Source organism: Podarcis raffonei, chromosome 14 (genome assembly GCF_027172205.1).
Source record: "Podarcis raffonei isolate rPodRaf1 chromosome 14, rPodRaf1.pri, whole genome shotgun sequence".
NCBI classification, from domain to species: Eukaryota; Metazoa; Chordata; class Lepidosauria; order Squamata; family Lacertidae; genus Podarcis; species Podarcis raffonei.
This window is the reverse complement of record NC_070615.1, coordinates 27,941,902-27,957,494: the sequence shown is the minus strand read 5'-3', so window position 1 is coordinate 27,957,494 and position 15,593 is coordinate 27,941,902. Positions and strand designations below refer to the sequence as shown.

General features: G+C 54.0%; 1 protein-coding gene across 2 annotated transcripts; it reads left to right on the top strand.

Annotated features, from left to right (window-relative positions):
* Window positions 1–3,585: 3,585 nt before the first annotated feature.
* On the top strand, window positions 3,586–15,593 carry UNC45A (unc-45 myosin chaperone A). 2 transcript variants are annotated; one of them, XM_053364702.1, is made up of 21 exons: window positions 3,586–3,879; window positions 3,971–4,142; window positions 4,388–4,555; window positions 5,164–5,200; window positions 5,304–5,479; window positions 5,639–5,731; window positions 6,342–6,509; window positions 7,490–7,658; window positions 7,814–7,984; window positions 8,068–8,239; window positions 9,158–9,458; window positions 9,607–9,701; window positions 9,994–10,135; window positions 11,604–11,744; window positions 12,031–12,158; window positions 13,578–13,644; window positions 13,760–13,873; window positions 13,976–14,091; window positions 14,211–14,328; window positions 14,408–14,563; window positions 14,702–15,593. In XM_053364702.1, the coding sequence occupies exons 2-21, from the start codon at window positions 4,029–4,031 to the stop codon at window positions 14,978–14,980; spliced, it is 2,925 nt and encodes a 974-aa protein (XP_053220677.1). In that variant the 5' UTR covers window positions 3,586–3,879; window positions 3,971–4,028; the 3' UTR covers window positions 14,981–15,593. The 2 variants fall into 2 exon arrangements, with proteins under 2 accessions (XP_053220677.1, XP_053220678.1); XM_053364703.1 differs by lacking the exons at window positions 3,586–3,879; window positions 3,971–4,142 and adding an exon at window positions 4,208–4,308.

Below are 15,593 nucleotides of genomic sequence, written 5' to 3'. Positions count from 1 at the left end.
TTTTGATGCTTGAGAGGGGAATGGCACCTCTGAGCTCAGGCATTGTGGGGTGGGTGGCAGCCCCTGGAGGATGGGTGAAGGAGCAAGAGGTCACACCTGTGGTGCAGGGTCTCAAGTGGGGATCAGGAGGGGTGGCAGGGCAAAGGTAGGGCTTTCCAGGTCGACTGGAGCACCTGTCAAGCAGCCCGTCTCTCATTGCAAGGAGCAGTGCCTGGCAAGCTAGCAGCTTCTTGGCCTCAAGCCTGCCTGCCCCTGCCCCACGGTCAGTAGACAGGCAAGCGGATTCCTCTCTCCTTGCAAATCTGCTCAAAAGGTGAAAGAAACAGCACCCATCCCATGCTTTATTCCCTAAACTCCTAGTATAACAGAAGGCAGGAGCAATCTCAGTGAAGTGCTAATTCTGCAGGAAGTGTGGAGGGGCATCCCTTACGAAAAATCATGCTGAGAGCCCTGAGGGGTTAGGCCACTGGCAGGGAAAGCAGTAAAGGAGTTCTCAGGATGTGCCTCATGGGGTTTTATGCACCTCCAAAAGGAAGGAATGGAAACTGGGGGCAGAGCAACCGGCTTTGCACATTGAAAGGTCCCAGATTCAATCCCTGGGAGCAGCTCAAGCTTAAGGGAAAAAACAAAAAGGTCAGGTAGCAGGCAGTGGAAAAGGTAGAACTGCAAAGTCATTTGAATCATTAACTGGAAGTATGACAGGACATAGGCAAGCATGCACAGATCCCACCCTTAAAAGAAATACAGCCAATTAAGAGAAAAAATGAAGCCCTAATTACAAACCATTCTGAAAGGACTTGTGCCAGCTTTATGAATGATTAATGCAATCTAATTCTGATTGCGGTCAATGAGAAACGAGGATCTGAGCAGAACTCCTGGAAATGAAGTATGGAGTGGTTATGGCCCAAAACCTTTCGGGGGAGATACCACTAGGGATCGAGCCTGGGACCGTCTGTGTGCAAAGCCTGAGCAGTGGTCCTCCATTGCCTTCCTTCTCAGTCAGCTTATTCAGAGCAAAGGAGGTCCCTCTGCAACCCACATCTGTGGGAGGCAACAGGTAGATAATTCACACTTAAATGCAGTCTTCAGTTTGGCAGCTCCCCCCACAACGTTCAAATAACATAACCAGGAATGAGTCTAAAGGGATTCTATATCCAGTTACTTCTTCAGTTTGACCCAATGTTTCATGTCCCAAAATTTCACAATAATGGATATATTTTTTAATGGACACAATCAATGCTTTGATTCTATAGGGCAGCATCCAGCAAAGTAGGTTCATTAGTGTGAGAATCTCTGGTTGTATCACAGAGCTCCCTCCTCCCTTTCTTCTCCCCATGCACTCCCTAAATCTGTTCCAGAATCCCTACCCCACTCTGAACGGCATTAGGGAACAACACAGGCAGAGGGAGGGGAAGTTCCATTGCACAAACAGAACAATGGAACCACACATAATCTCTCCTGAAGAGTCAAACCACTGCATTGGCAGCTCTGAAGTGACCTTCCACGGAGCACAAGCCTGGGCAGCACGTACGGAGGTCCTTATCTCCCAGGTGACAAGACCACCCTCTCGGCCTTGCTGATGTGGTCCAAAGGAAAGCAAAACAATACATTTGGCACCAGCTTGGCTGCAAGTGTTGCCAGAAGCAGGTGTACGAGGTGCCATTCATTCTTTGTAGGGTTTACTCCTTTCCTTGTCCTGAAGATATCCCACAAGGCAGTGGAGGTTTAGGATCAGTGTCTTCCTTCTCCTAGGTAGGCTACCTTCCCAGGTTGACGAGCCGCATCTGACCCTCACTCCCTCTACTACAGCATGTGCAGAAACTGCCTCCTGACTGTTGGACCCACAACTGGTCTCATCCGCTCAATCTGCTGGAGCCTGTCTTCGCATGCAGGGAAAGTCCCTAACTCATGGAGGGTTTGAGACCCATCAGTTACCCTCATCAAAAGGTGTAGATCTAGACAATGACAAAACCCTGAGTGTTACAAATGCAACCAAGAACACCAGTGACACTATTAGGAAGCCAAATGCAAACTTTTGTTGCCTACAGCTTGGGGGTTTCCCACAGGGTTAGGGTTCGGTACCTGGTTGGCCACTGTGAAAACAGGATGCTGGCTAGATCCAGTAGGCTCTTCTTACAACCTTACAGTAGATACATATTATCTAGCCCAGTAAAACCCATACTCAAGAGGTACTCCTGGATTCTTGGCTGTTTGTTCTGTAGAAGCCTGCCCCCCGCCCCCAATATGGGACGCTGCCCAGAAAGCGCTTGTCTGTCTCTCCTGATGTTGAACACAGCAGGTGCCTGGATTCTGAGTGGAGGCCTGCCTTGGCGTAAAAAGCCCCCTGGGCCTTTCTCCTGAGCTGAAGACCCCGCTGGGGAGGCTCCTGACCACATCGTTTCCCCCCACTACTAGGCCAAACTCTGGCCCCTCCCATTAGCCAGGTCGCTTCCCTAATGGATCTTCCCTGCCCCCAGCTTGGCAAGGTCCCTGCAGAGGCAAGCCGTTAAGTGCAGCCTGGCCTAATGGCGCAGGGAGGTGCTTGATGGTACCCGGTAATGGATGCGGGAGCCAGGCAGCTCTGTGTGGTTTCTCTGCTTTCCCTCCCTAGGAGGAGACAGTCAGAGCTGCCTCAGCCTTCAACACTGCGGCCGCTGCCGGGAAGATGCTGCTCTTGCCCTGCCTGCTGCTGCTGGCCTTTCTCAGGACAGGTACCTGCATCTGGTTTCCCTTCTCTCCCTTCCCCAGTAGCCCAGGAGCCCCCCAGGAGCTCCAACTTGCCATGCCAAACCCTCACTTTGAAATTGCAGTCTCTACAGCCTCCCAGGGGCTTCTCAGCCCATGTGGAGATCTGCTTCAAGCAAGACTCTCACTCTCAGGGGCTTCAGGGCCATCCTAGAGCTAAGCAAAAGCCCTGTTTGCAGGGTGCCACTTGCTCTGGGGTGTCCCATCAGCTGGAGGAAAGAATCAACCCAGGATCCAAGCATGTTGACAAGGAATGATGGGCCTGTGTTTGTGTGCATGACAATTGGGAGTGCGTGCGTGAATGTGTTTGAGACATAGAGAGTTAAGCTTGTGTTCATAGGCCAGTTTGCCTGCAAGTGCTCTGCTCAGTTTCCCAGTCAGTAGGAGGAAAACCTTTCCCAGCTCCTTGCATCTTCCAACCCAAGGACAACTTCACCAGACAGACTTTTGTGCCTTGCCAATGCAGATCTGCCTGATCAGAACTGGGTACCCTCAAATCCCTTAGCACAGAACCAGTCACCTTCAGTCTTTACTGGGTTTGGCTTTACTCTTTATGGAAAACAAATGTCCCTGGGCCCTGGGTGCTGGTTGTTTGAGGTCTGATCTGGCTCAGGGCAAGAAGTGGTTCTCCTCTAGCAGAAGTGCCCGCGACTTTGCAGCCTTATTTATTAGGATACTTTCCCTCGCTGTTCAGCCCGCTTCCACAGGACTGCCAACCACTCTATAGCCATGCGACCGAAGAGACGCTGAAACGGCATTCCCTGGGTTCGCCTGCTCCCTCCCCGGGGTCCTGCTGTGTGGGCTTTCAGCCGGGCTGGAGTGGCAGTATCCTCCCCCCTCTCCGCAATTCTCCCGCGAGCCCCGGCAGGGAGGGCAGCCCCCCGAGCACCCAGCTTGTTCCAATCGCTTCCTCTTTCCAGCTGGTACCCAAAACGTGCACCTTTGCGAGGGCTACCTGGACCCCGCCGGGCTCCACCACGCCGGCTTCTACTGCCCACGCCTCACCGACCCCCCGACCCACGCCTACTGCTGCCTGCCTGCCGCCTCTCGCCGCTTCAAGTCCTGCTGCCCACGGCCCGAATTTGAAAGGATCCGCGGCAATGCCTCGGCTTCTGCTCCGCCAGCCGCGCCCCGGTGAGATGCCCCTGTGGGGGGATAGACGGACGGGGCGGCGAGAGGGGTGTTGCCTCCCGCCCTTCCGTCTGAGCCCGCTTTCCCTCCACAGGAGTCCGTTGGGGCCGCTGCTGGGCGTGGGGCTCTACGGCTGCCTCGTCCTGGCCCTCATGACCGTCGACTTCCTTCACTTCTACCGCCTCCACCAGCGCAGCTTCCACCGCCTCCTCCACCGACGAATCCTGGGGAGGTGTCCCTGCAAGAAACAGGAAGCCGGCAAGAAGGCATGCGGGGCGGGCGCGGCGGGAGGTGGAGCAGCTCTGCTCCCAGGCCGCCCGGTCTCTTCTCCGCTGGGCGCTCCAAGGGAGGCGCTGCCAGCACGTGGGTCGGCTAGGGAGCGGCTGTCGCGCTCGCGTGGCGTCACTAGAGCGCGCCATGGAGGAGACGGCGGTGAGTGGGGTGGGCGGTGGGAGCCCAGCTGACCCCCAAACCGAATCGCTCATCCACCCCGCCCCTCTTATCTCCGCAGGTCCCGGAGCTCCGCCGGGAGGGCAACGAGCTCTTCCAGACAGGCCGCTATGAGGAGGCGCTGGCCGCCTACACCCGGGCCCTCAGCCTCTGCCCTGGGGATGGCGAGGAGCCCGACCCGCACCGCGCTGTCCTCCACCGCAACCGCGCCGCCTGCCACCTCAAGCTGGTGAGTGGGGAAGTGAGGAAAGCGGGAGGGTTGCCCGAGTTATGGGAGCCCCCCAAGGGGCATTGCCAGCCTGCCTACCTGCCGCTCACTTCTGCAGGAGGAGAAAAGCTGGACACTTGGGGAAAATTTAAGGGATTATTCCCACGTCTCTTTTCTTCTCAAAACACTCAAGTGAACGTAGCACGCATCAGAAGGTAGCAGGCATTGTGTGAGTTTTCCCCCAAATGGCCACAGAGCTTCCCTGTGCCCCCAGTGTCAATGTTTCTGTGCCTCTCTCATTTTAACTGTGCTGAGCCCCTTTAGGTGGACTTCTTCTCACCCTACTGCTCCTTAGAAGCTGAGGTGCCTTTATGCACAGTCAAGGGGAGCCCTCGGGCATGGCTGTCTGGCTGTGAGGTACTGAGAAAACAGTGGCCATATAGTGAGAGGCCAGCTTGATGCCTTTTCTCCTCCTGTAACCTGCAGAGAATTTAGGATTTGACGGATGTCCCCCAGAAAGGTGGTTAGGGTTGTCATTTTCAGCCTTAGCTCCTCTTGAGTATTTTCTTCTCCCCTCACCCCCCCCTTACATCTTTCACCAATGCCTCTCTGGCATTCTTTTTTTGCAGGAGGACTATGTCCAGGCAGAACTGGACGCTTCTAAAGGTGAGCTGCAAGGGGTGGTGGTGGGGACTACTCTCCTTCCAAAAGTCTCTTTCTCTGCAGAAGCCTCTTTGCTACATCTTAATACTTCCTTGCCTGTTCACAGCCATAGAAGCTGATGGACATGACGTGAAGAGCCTCTTCCGGCGCAGCCAAGCCCGGCAGAAACTGGGCCGCTTCGACCAGGCCCTCCTGGATCTGCAGAGGTGTGTGAGCCTGGAGCCCAAGAACAAGGCCTTCCAGGAGGCTCTGCGCAACCTTGGCAGCAGCATGCATGAGAAGGTAGGAGAAGTATCGGGGCAGTAGGGACATTGCCAGGATAGGTGCCTCCCTTGTGGGGCAGCCTAGCTCTCCACCCAGGAAGGATTCTGGGCTTCAGGTGTGTACTGGGCTTCTGAAGTATGACTGTGGGGTTTCTCACCAACTGCCTGTTTGCCTCAGATGACAGCCATGTCCCGCACAGACTCCAAAGTGGAGCAGATGTTTAAGTTGCTGCTGGACCCTGAAGAAAAAGATCTGGACAAGAAACAAAAGGTACCCCTCTAAGCAGCAAGCAAGTGGGAGGTGTGATGTGCCTTGATGAAGACCAACTTTGGGTGTGCTGCAACTGTACATATATGGGATGCAGTTGTAGAATTAGGCAGTCTCCAATTCTGTTTTCTGTTTCAAAATGCAAGTTTTGCATTTCCCAAGTTGCCTGTAGGCAAAAGCCAGAGGGAGGGTTTCTGATGCCTGGACCAGGATACCTGAGGGAGGAAGGGAGGAGGACTTTGAGTCATTGTACCGTAACTTCCTTTTCTGTGACTGACAAAACCAGAATATATTAGGGTGGTGCTTATTTTAATACGATCAGTCTCAGTAAAGAGTGATTCATTCTGTCTCATGGGATTTGTATACCGCCCTTCATCTAACAATCACAGGGCGGTTCATAACATCAAGTCATCCTAATGTTGATGGGCGTTACAATGCAGCAGCACCTGGAGGGACTCTGCAGGCTTCCCAGCTCTGCCCAATGAGGAGATCCCCACCCCCGTTGCTCCAAACCTCTCCAGCTCTATGTTCTGGCTGTGCCCTTCCAACAGCTATGTGGCCTGATGGGGAGCAGTTAAAGCAAGCCCAGCTAACTGGCTCTTCTCCTGTCCAGGCAGCTCAGAATTTGATTGTTTTGGCTCGCGAGGAGCCTGGTGCTGAGAAGATTTTCCAGAACGACGGGGTGCGCCTCCTGCTACAGTTGCTGGATACAGGTCGGGCGGACACGGTGCTAGCAGCTGTGCGAACCCTCACTGGCCTTTGCAGTGGGCATCGTTCTCGGGTATGTCCACTTTTTAAGATGAAAGCTGCTTCACTCTTTTTTGGGGGGGGTGGGTTCAGTCCGTTTGCTGACAGGTTATGCAAAAAACTCTCTCCAGAACCTGTTGCTTCAAGGGCATGCCACTTCTCTGAGGGTGCGTGTGCCTGGAACTTGTCCCTGACCTTGTACTGCATCTTTGAAATGCCTCAGGAGGTCAGGGGCAAACCAAGTGGTCTCTTCTGTCCCCCTCCAGCACAGAGCCAGGGAGGGGCTGCAGAGGCACCCGGGCTTTCTCTGCCTCTGCACCTGCTTATAGGTTGCCACCCCATCCTCCTGGCAGGCACAGAGTTGAGTTTTTGCCCATAGTTCAGGCTGGGGAAGGGGATGGAATCACCCCTCCCTCTCTGCTGCTCCAGTGTTGAGAGGAAACCTTGGGCTTCCTATTTGCTGGAGTCTGGCTAACCACCAGTGATTCACCAAGGGTGCTCTCCAACAGTTCCTTGTCCAGTGACAAGTGGGATACTGCAGGGCCTGGTGTTGTTCAACCTCTTGGAATGGACACCCTCCAAGTGGTGGGCTCTCCTTCATTGGAGGTTTTAAAGCAGAGTTTGGATGGCCACCTGTCAGGAATACTTTAGCTGTGACTCCTGCATTTCAGAGGGTTGAACTGGAAGACCCATTGGGTGCCTTCCAACCCTACAATTCTATGATCACTTACTGTGGCGGACAGAGGGCTAGCAAGACTGTTGAATCCTCAAGTAATACATGCTGCAAGATAACCTAGATATTCCTCTAGTATAAAAAAAGCCCCTGAACTCTGTCTCCTTGGGTAAGTTTATGGGTCCTCAGAGTTCCTGCTGACAAACCGCAGTTGCACTTGTGGAGTTGCCTACTAGGCAGGTATCCAGCTCTGCTCTGAGCTATGTGGGGGAGGTAACTGGTTCTTGAGAGACAGACCTGGATTCCTCCCCAAGTCTCAGTGGATGCTGCCCTTCTTTCAGACTGCAGTGATCCTGGCTGCGCTGGGGCCCCAGCGCCTCTTTGCTATCCTAGAGATGGAGGATGAGCAAGCCTCGCTGGCAACCTACAGCCTGCTGCAGGTTATGTTTGATGCCCTCAAGGAGGGGCTGCAGAGGGATGTGCGTGGCAAGGAGGAAGCTGTGGTCTTGGGTGAGTCTCTTGGGTGCCTCCCTGCTGGGCTCAGCATCCACTTTGTGTCGTGCCAAGCTCATCTTCGTGCTGATGCCTTGGGTGGAGCTGGGCTGCGAATGCTGGCCTGGAGAGAGGAGGCTCAGATCTCTTCAACTCTGATTCTGCTCCTGTAGATACATCCAAAGAGCTGAAATTGCTCCTCAAGCAGCTGCTGGAAGCCCTGACCCGGGAGAGCATTTCCTCCTATGGCCGGGACAGCATCCTCAACCTGCTGATCAGTGTGGTGCCCCGGAAGTCGCTGAAGGACCCCAACAACTGCCTGACCCTCTGGGTCATTGACCAGGGTACGTCTGTCCCATTCCTGAGCCCCTCCTCTTCCTGGCCTGGGTCCCTCGCCAGCACCAGTGAGCATGTCTGTCCTCTCTAGGTCTCAAGCAGATCCTGGAGGTGGGGGGCACAGTGAGCCACAGTCCTGGGGGCCTGCGGGTGACGGAGAACACCCTCATGAGCGCAGCCGTCCTCCTCAGCAAGCTCTATGGGGACCTGAAGTGCGATGGGGAGCGGGAGAATTTCCACCGGCTCTGCGAGGACTATGTCAGGTAGGCCTGTGACTGACTCGGGGGCCGCCCCCTGCTGCTTCTGGTAGGGGGTGCTGGGAAGGCATGGGGGGCAAATGAAGTGGTGGGGAGTGATGCTCAGCACTTAGTTGCTGACTAGCTTCACAACAGCCCACCAGCTTGGCCAGAGAGACCCAGTTACTGTAGTTCATGTACTGATTGCTTCAAGACTGGATTATTGCAGTGTGCTCTATATGGGGCTTCCCTTGCACCTGATCTGGAAGCTGAAGCTAGCGCAGGATGCTGCAGCTTGATTGCTGAAAGGAGCAAAAACTTGTCAGCATATAGCACCCGTGCTCAGAGGTCTGTACTGGTAGTTGATTTGCTACTGAGACAGGTTCAGAAGGTTACTATTAGTATGCAAAGCCCTTAATAATTTACCTGTGAGACTGCCTTAACCCAGATATGCTCACTCAACCACTTCCATCTGCAGAATTGGCACTGTTCCAAGTGCCATATAATACCCGTTCTGCATTTATAAGAAATGGATCTTCTAGTGTGGTGATATCAGGCAGGCGCCTTCATTCTACTCTTTTTGGCGTCTACTGAAAACACTTTTGTGTAGGCAAGCCTACCCATATATTTAAAATGCTGGCGTATTTTTAGTTTATTGCTGGTTTTAATTTTTAGAATGTGTTGTTTGTACAAATAATCCTACTGTTTTATTCTTTTTATAAACCACTTTGAGGTTTTCTACAATCACGTGATATATAGATGTTATGAAATAAATACATAATAGTGGGTGGGAGGAGGACTTCTGCTGCCAGAAGGTGCCGTTGGTTGATCTTGGATTTGCGACTCCAGCCTTCTTTCTGGTGCAGAGCTTGGGGTTTCAGCTTTGGAATGTCTGTGGCAGCTTCCTGGCTTCTCCTGATGAGCCGCCTTTCTTTCACCTCCCAGGGGCTGGTTCCAGGACCACGGCGTCCCTGGGAAATTGCGGGCCATCCAGACGGCCTCCTGTCTCCTGCAAGGCCCCTCCGAGGCTGGGAACAGGGTGCTGGAGCTGAGTGGCATCATGGAGAGCATTCTGGCCTTGTGCGCCTCGTCGCGGGAGGCTGACCAGCTTGTGGCCGTGGAGGCCCTGATCCATGCTGCCGACAAGGCCAAGCGGGCCACCTTCATCACTGCCAATGGGGTGACACTACTGAAGGAGATCTACAAGCACAGCGAGCGCGACAGCATTCGCATCCGGGCCCTGGTGGTGAGCAAGAGGCAGCAGATCTTGGAGAAGGAGGGAGCCATTTTCTGGCTGCAGTGGGACCCCACACTGTTCCTCTTCCATCTTCCCAGATTGAAGGAAGTTCTGGGGTCAGGTGGCAACTGCGGCACATCACGGTTTCTCTTTCCAGGGCCTCTGCAAATTGGGCTCGGCGGGGGGCACAGATTTCAGCATGAAGCAGTTTGCGGAAGGCTCTACCCTGAAGCTGGCCAAGCAGTGCCGGAAGTGAGTGAGCGCTGCTTTCTTCCCCCATGTCCCAGGCGCTTTAGCCTCTTCTGTGCCACGTGACTGCCTTCACCTTTAGAAGGAGGTCAGGCTGCCTGTCCCTTTCTCAAAATCTTGGGGGCTGGTGGGAGCTGACAGATGACAAGAATGAGTCCCTCTGGCAGCTGCACAACAGACCATGCCCCCCCAATGAAGCCTGGGGTGGTGGGGCTTCCTATGCTCCTTGCCCACTAGGGTCTCAGCTGGTAGAGGCACTAGGGAGGGATCACGATTCTCCTTCTCCTGCTTCCAGGTGGCTGTGCAATGAGGCCATCGATGCCGGCACCCGCTACTGGGCAGCTGAGGGACTGGCCTTCCTCTCCTTGGATGCGGACGTTAAGGAGGAGCTCCTGGAGGACAAGGCTGCCCTGCAGGCTCTCTTCTGGCTGGCCAGGGTGAGGTCCTTTTCCAAGAGGGAGGGCAAAGTGGGTGGGTGGGTGGGGTACCTGTGGGAGGAATGGGCACCTGGGCATGTCCAGAGGCTCTTATAGCCTCTGCCTTGTTTATGTTGAATTTCCATTGCTTAGGAATAGCAACCCAGCTGTAGTATATGGTACCCAGTAATTTTTAGAATTGTAGAGTTGGAAGAGGTCCCAAGGGTCATCTAGTCCAACCCCTGCAATCCAGCAATTACAGCTAAAAATCCCTGACAGATGACCATGCAGCCTCTGCTAAAAAAACTTTCAGTGAAGCAGGAGTCCACCACCTTCCGAGAAAGTCTGTTCCATTCTCATTTGAATCCATTGGTTTGGGTTCCTACCACTGGAGAAGCAGAAACCCACCTTGCTCTGTCTTCTATGTGATAGCCTTTCATATATTTGAAGATTTAAGATGTAAAATGCTGTTCTATAGCAAAATTTCCTGAGTCTCAGTGAAGTGTCTCCACTGTACCACTTCAGATCCATAGCTGGAGCTTCACACAATGAAATTCTTCCCCACTCCAACAGCACCCAAAAAGAAAGGATTCCTCCACATAGGAAATGAGTGTTTCGAAGAACCCTTTGCCACAACACGTCTCTTCTCTGTGTGCAAATATCTTGTTTGTGCGGAAGCATTTTGATGATATCTCCCCGCAGTGGGCTCTGTACATCCTAGAGACATGATGGACCAGCCCAGGGGGGTAGAGTTGGCCCACCCAGCCCCTTTAGGGCTTTCAATTCCAGACCAGGCTCTGGAGCAGGGGTTGGCAACTTCTGGTCTGTGAGCCAAACTTGGTCCACCATTTTGGGTAAGCCATGCCTGGCCACCTGATGTTAGGTGGGGGTGTAAGGGGGGGGCTTCAAAGGAAAACTTGAGAGCTTAAAGGGGATTGCTCCTTTGCTGAGGCAAGGCTTGTTCCCAGCTTCTCATCAGCTGATCAGCCTTGCTCAAGTTGGCGGGAAAGTGGATTCCATTCAGGAAAAACTGCTCCTCCCAGCATTGCTCTTTCAGCCTCCAGTTTCCAGAGGTTTCAAGAGCAGGGCAGTGCAGCTCCCAAAAAGCCTTTCACACAGCGCCATGCTGTGCTTTGAAGTTGGGCAACTGAGGCTTTAAAGTGCAGCATCACCATTACATCTGGTGATTGACAGGTGGGTGGCCCCACCTACCTGTCCAACTCAGTCCGTCAGGGGTGCAGAGATATTAAGAGATCACTTCTGATCAGCTTCTGGTGTTCTGTGGCTGGGCTGTCTTGTTCTGCATCAGCTGGCGCTTCTGAATAGTACTCAAGGGCAGGCACACTTTACTTTGCCTGGCAGTAGCCTAGTCTTGAGGTAACAAATGCACAAGTGGTGGTCCCTGGTCCCAAAGAATCATGAAGATCCCGACTGACCACCTTCTTCTGCTTCTTTGTCTTTGTTCCTGCCACCCATCTGCTCCCCTCAGTCAGAGAACCGGAGCGTCCTCTTTGCGGTGGCCTCCACACTGGTGAATTGCACCAGCAGCTACGACCAAGAGGAGCCTGACCCCCAGATGGTGGAGCTGGCGAAGTACGCCAAGCAACACATCCCTGAGAAGCACCCAAAGGTGAGAGTGGGGAGAGGAGTGCCCTAAGGGGGCCAGTGGAAGCCTTCTAGCAGGCTGGGCTGTGTGTGGCTGGGCCTGGCTCCTCTGCCCTCCGCAGGAATGTTTTTTGGGTAATGGGGAGTTGAGGTTGGAGTGGGAAGGTTTTAGAAGTTTGTGATGCAAAGTCCACAATTATTGTGTGAGATGCTGGTGGATGGAGCAAGGAGAGCGAGAGGGGTAGGAGGAGGTGGATAATAGGCATCCCACGGCCTGTTCTCATCCTCTCTCTCCATCTCTTCCTGCCCAGGACAAGCCAGAGTTCGTGCGCCAACGTGTGAGGAAGCTGCTGGCTGCCGGTGTGGTGTCAGCGCTCACCTGCATGGTGAAGAGTGAAAGCCCCTCCCTGAGCCCCGCCTGCCGAGAGCTGATCTCCAGGTGAGGCCAGCAGGCCACAGGCCTTGACCCCTGCAGAGGTTTCATAGAAGGGAAGGGACCCAAAGGGTCATCACGCCCAACCCCATTCAATGCAGGTATCACCGTTAAAAAATCCCTGAAGGATGGCCATGCAATCCCTGCTTAGAAACCTCCAATAAAGGAGTGTCTGCTACCTTCCAAGGGAGTCCGTTCTGCTGTGGAAGGGGTCTTTAATGTCCCAAAGCTCTTAGTAATGTGTAGTCAGAATCGCCTTTCTTGTCATTTGACAAGAAAGGGTGAGCTGGTTCTGGACCTTCCAACCCTTCCCAGGTTAGGGGGAAAGGTGACTTCATACCTCTGGCTGTCTTGCCCCAAACATCATTGATCTAGCAGAAGCCAAACATGGCTGCTGGGAGCTGGTCCTGCCACATGCCTGCTGTTGACATTGCAGGGCAACTTCTCTGCTTCTAAGAGCTGCCCTTGGATCATACACCTCTGAGAGGAGAGGGTATCCCCAGTGGGCTCTTTGAAAGAACAGTAAGATAGAGGTGTAAGGATATGCATAGGTGCTAGGAGAGGATATATTTATTAGACATTATCCTCCTTTGCTCACGTTTGTGAGTTCAGCAGAGTGCCATCCCTTTGCAGCTTGAAAGGGAAGCTTATATAGGCTAGTTTTAACCTTTTAGTTTAAATAATCCAGGATGCTTTAAGGCAGACTGGATTCTCCTGGTCTTTCTCCATTTTCTCCCCCTTAAAATAACAATCACACAAAAAGTCTTGTAAAAGGTCAAAATAACATTTGCTCACTCAGAATATTTGTTGAAGAGTAGCAGCCTTGTTCAGGCAGGTTTAAAATGGTAATTCAGTTTCAAAGACATATTTTGGTCTAGTTTAAAATGGTGTCTGAGCATTGGAGCTCAGACACAACAGATGTTCTTCACATTTCTTGCTTGATGGAAAGTGCTGAAAAAAGAAGATTTGCCCAAACAGCTATGCCCTTCCCCTGTCACAGCACAGTGGGAGTGTCTCTCACAGAGAGAAAACTCTTCTGAGTTTCAGCTCTTACCCAGTGCCTACCTAGCAATAATGAACTGTTGGTTTTGACTGCATTGTACATATCCCACATGAAGCAGTAGAATAGAAGAGTCTGGCCTGAGCCTGCCCTTTCCCCTGAGCCCTGGGTGCCTTTTCACTCCTTGCTACCCTACTGGGCCCTCTGAAGTTGCTGTTCACAGGCAAGTCCTCCAGACCTGCTACACAGAGGAGACATGCTGGCCTTCTTATCTGTGGGTTTCTGTTTAGCCAAAGAGCTCAGAAAATTCGGTCGAGCCAAGATGACGCCTTCCTGTAATCTCAAGTTGCTGTGGTGTGTGTGTGTGTTTGTGTGTGGAGAGAGTTCTGGGTCCCACATTCAGTGCCTGCTATTGTGTGCTTCAGGGTGTTCCTGGCTGTCGTGGAAGACCCTGAGGACCGAGGGGCTGTGGTAGCTGCTGGAGGCGGGAAGGTGAGCCTCACACATGCATACACACCCTCTCCTGTTTGGCTTTGCCCTGCAGCAGCACTGGGGCATCAAGGCTTTTTCACAGTCAAGCAGAATATGGATTTTATTCCACCACTAGGCACTCATCCCTCTGGCCCTGGAAGGCACTGAAATAGGGCAGACGAAGGCTGCGCAGGCCCTGGCTAAGATCACCATCACCACCGCCCCCGAGATGGCTTTTCCGGGCGAACGGGTCAGTGTGGAGTGAGGGCAGCATCACAGCAAGGCAGTGGAGGGGGTCGGGTTCCCCTTTCCTCTCCCCACCACCCTGAGCCTATTCTCTTTCCTCCTGCAGATCTATGAGGTGGTCCGGCCCCTGGTGGGCCTCCTGCACTTGAACCGCAGTGCCCTGCAGAATTTCGAAGGGCTGATGGCTCTCACCAACCTGGCGGGGACCAGTGAGCGGCTCCGGTAAGGCTGGACAGGCAGGCAGGCAGGCAGGCTGGCATCTCCCTGGGTCCCAGCCCTGTCCTCTGGGAGGGTTACATTCCTTGGAGGCAGGGGCCATTACCTTCTGTCTCCTCCTGCAGGCAGAAGATTGTGAAGGAGAAGGCTGTGCCCATGATCGAGGGCTACATGTTTGAGGAGCACGAAATGATCCGCTTGGCAGCCACTGAGTGCATGTGCAACATGGCGCTGAGCCCAGAGGTGAGCAGGGGTACTGGGCCACCTGGCTGTGCTGGGGCCCCGGGAGGTTTATCTCCACTCACATCTTTCTTTTGGGCAGGTCGGAGAGCTGTTCCTGGTGGAGGGCAGTGACCGGCTCAAGCTGCTGGTCCTGTACAGCGGGGAGGATGATGAGAGGCTCCAGCGGGCAGCTTCAGGGACATTGGCCGTCTTGACCTCGTTGCTGCCCCAGATCTGCTCCCGCATCCCTCAAGTGGTGAGTACTGCCTGGAGGGTGGGCTGAGCCCAGCAGCTGCCCACTGGGCATGGCAGACCTTTGGAGGGTCTCCAGGAACTGGGTGGATGCAGGGTTTCCTTCCTGCTTGCTAACTGACCTCTCACCCTCTTTCCCCAGACGACTCACTGGCTGGAGATCCTGCAGGCCCTGCTCCTCAGCCCTGGCACCGAGCTCCAGCACCGCGGGGTGGTGGTAGTGAGGAACATGGTGGCTGCTGACAAGGAGGTGGCCGAGAAGCTGATGGAGAGCGAGACGATGGAGATCCTGTCTGTTATGGCCAAGGCCAAGGCCAAGCCCCAGATTGCCCAAGTGGCCCAGGAGTGCCTGGCGCAGGCCGTGGCTTATGGCTTGATCAAGCCCAACCCTCCTGCAGCTGCCGAGAAGGAGGAGGACTGAGAGCTGCCCCCTCCCGACCTGCTTGGGCACACTGCGCTGTTGCTGCTGCTGGGCACAGGCACCAGGGCACAGGAGGGAGGGGGCTTGGGGCTGCTGGGACCAGGGGAGTGAGCCACAGTGATTGCCGCTGGCACCCTTCAGAGCCACAGGGGCTGGTGCCACCATTTTGTGGCACAGAAGGCAGCTCCAGGGGCTGTTTTGCAGCCTCTTGGTGCTCTTGGCTGACTCTCACCTGGAGGAGGGTGTTGCTGGGCTGCTGCTGCCACACACCTTGGCAGCGCTGGTGGTGACGGGTGGTGGGCTCCCCAACTACCCCTAGGCTTGGGGTCACGGAGCTGCTTGTGCTGCATGGCTGCCTTTTTTTAATTTCCTGCTGCTGGAAATCACAGCCTTCCTGTCCCTCTGGAGCTGCTCCTTCATGGTCTGAGGCTGCAGCTCCTGAGGCCTCCTCCCCTCCCTTGGGGTAGGAAGAAATTGCCTTACTGACAATCCATTCCTCTTGCCCTCTGTGGCAAACAGGACCACCGTTTATTGTAAGTAAATATGATGTGGGAAAGAATGTAAACTGTATGAAAAGATTATGGGAAACTATACAGATGACTTTTTCGGTAAA

Coding starts and splice junctions, on each gene's coding strand:
- UNC45A (XM_053364702.1), top strand. CDS start 4,029: ATGACCGTCGACTTCCTTCACTTCTACCGCCTCCACCAGCGCAGCTTC. Junction 13,874..13,975: donor TGGCTTTTCCGGGCGAACGG/GTCAGTGTGGAG, acceptor TTCCTCCTGCAG/ATCTATGAGGTGGTCCGGCC. Junction 14,564..14,701: donor GCTCCCGCATCCCTCAAGTG/GTGAGTACTGCC, acceptor CTCTTTCCCCAG/ACGACTCACTGGCTGGAGAT.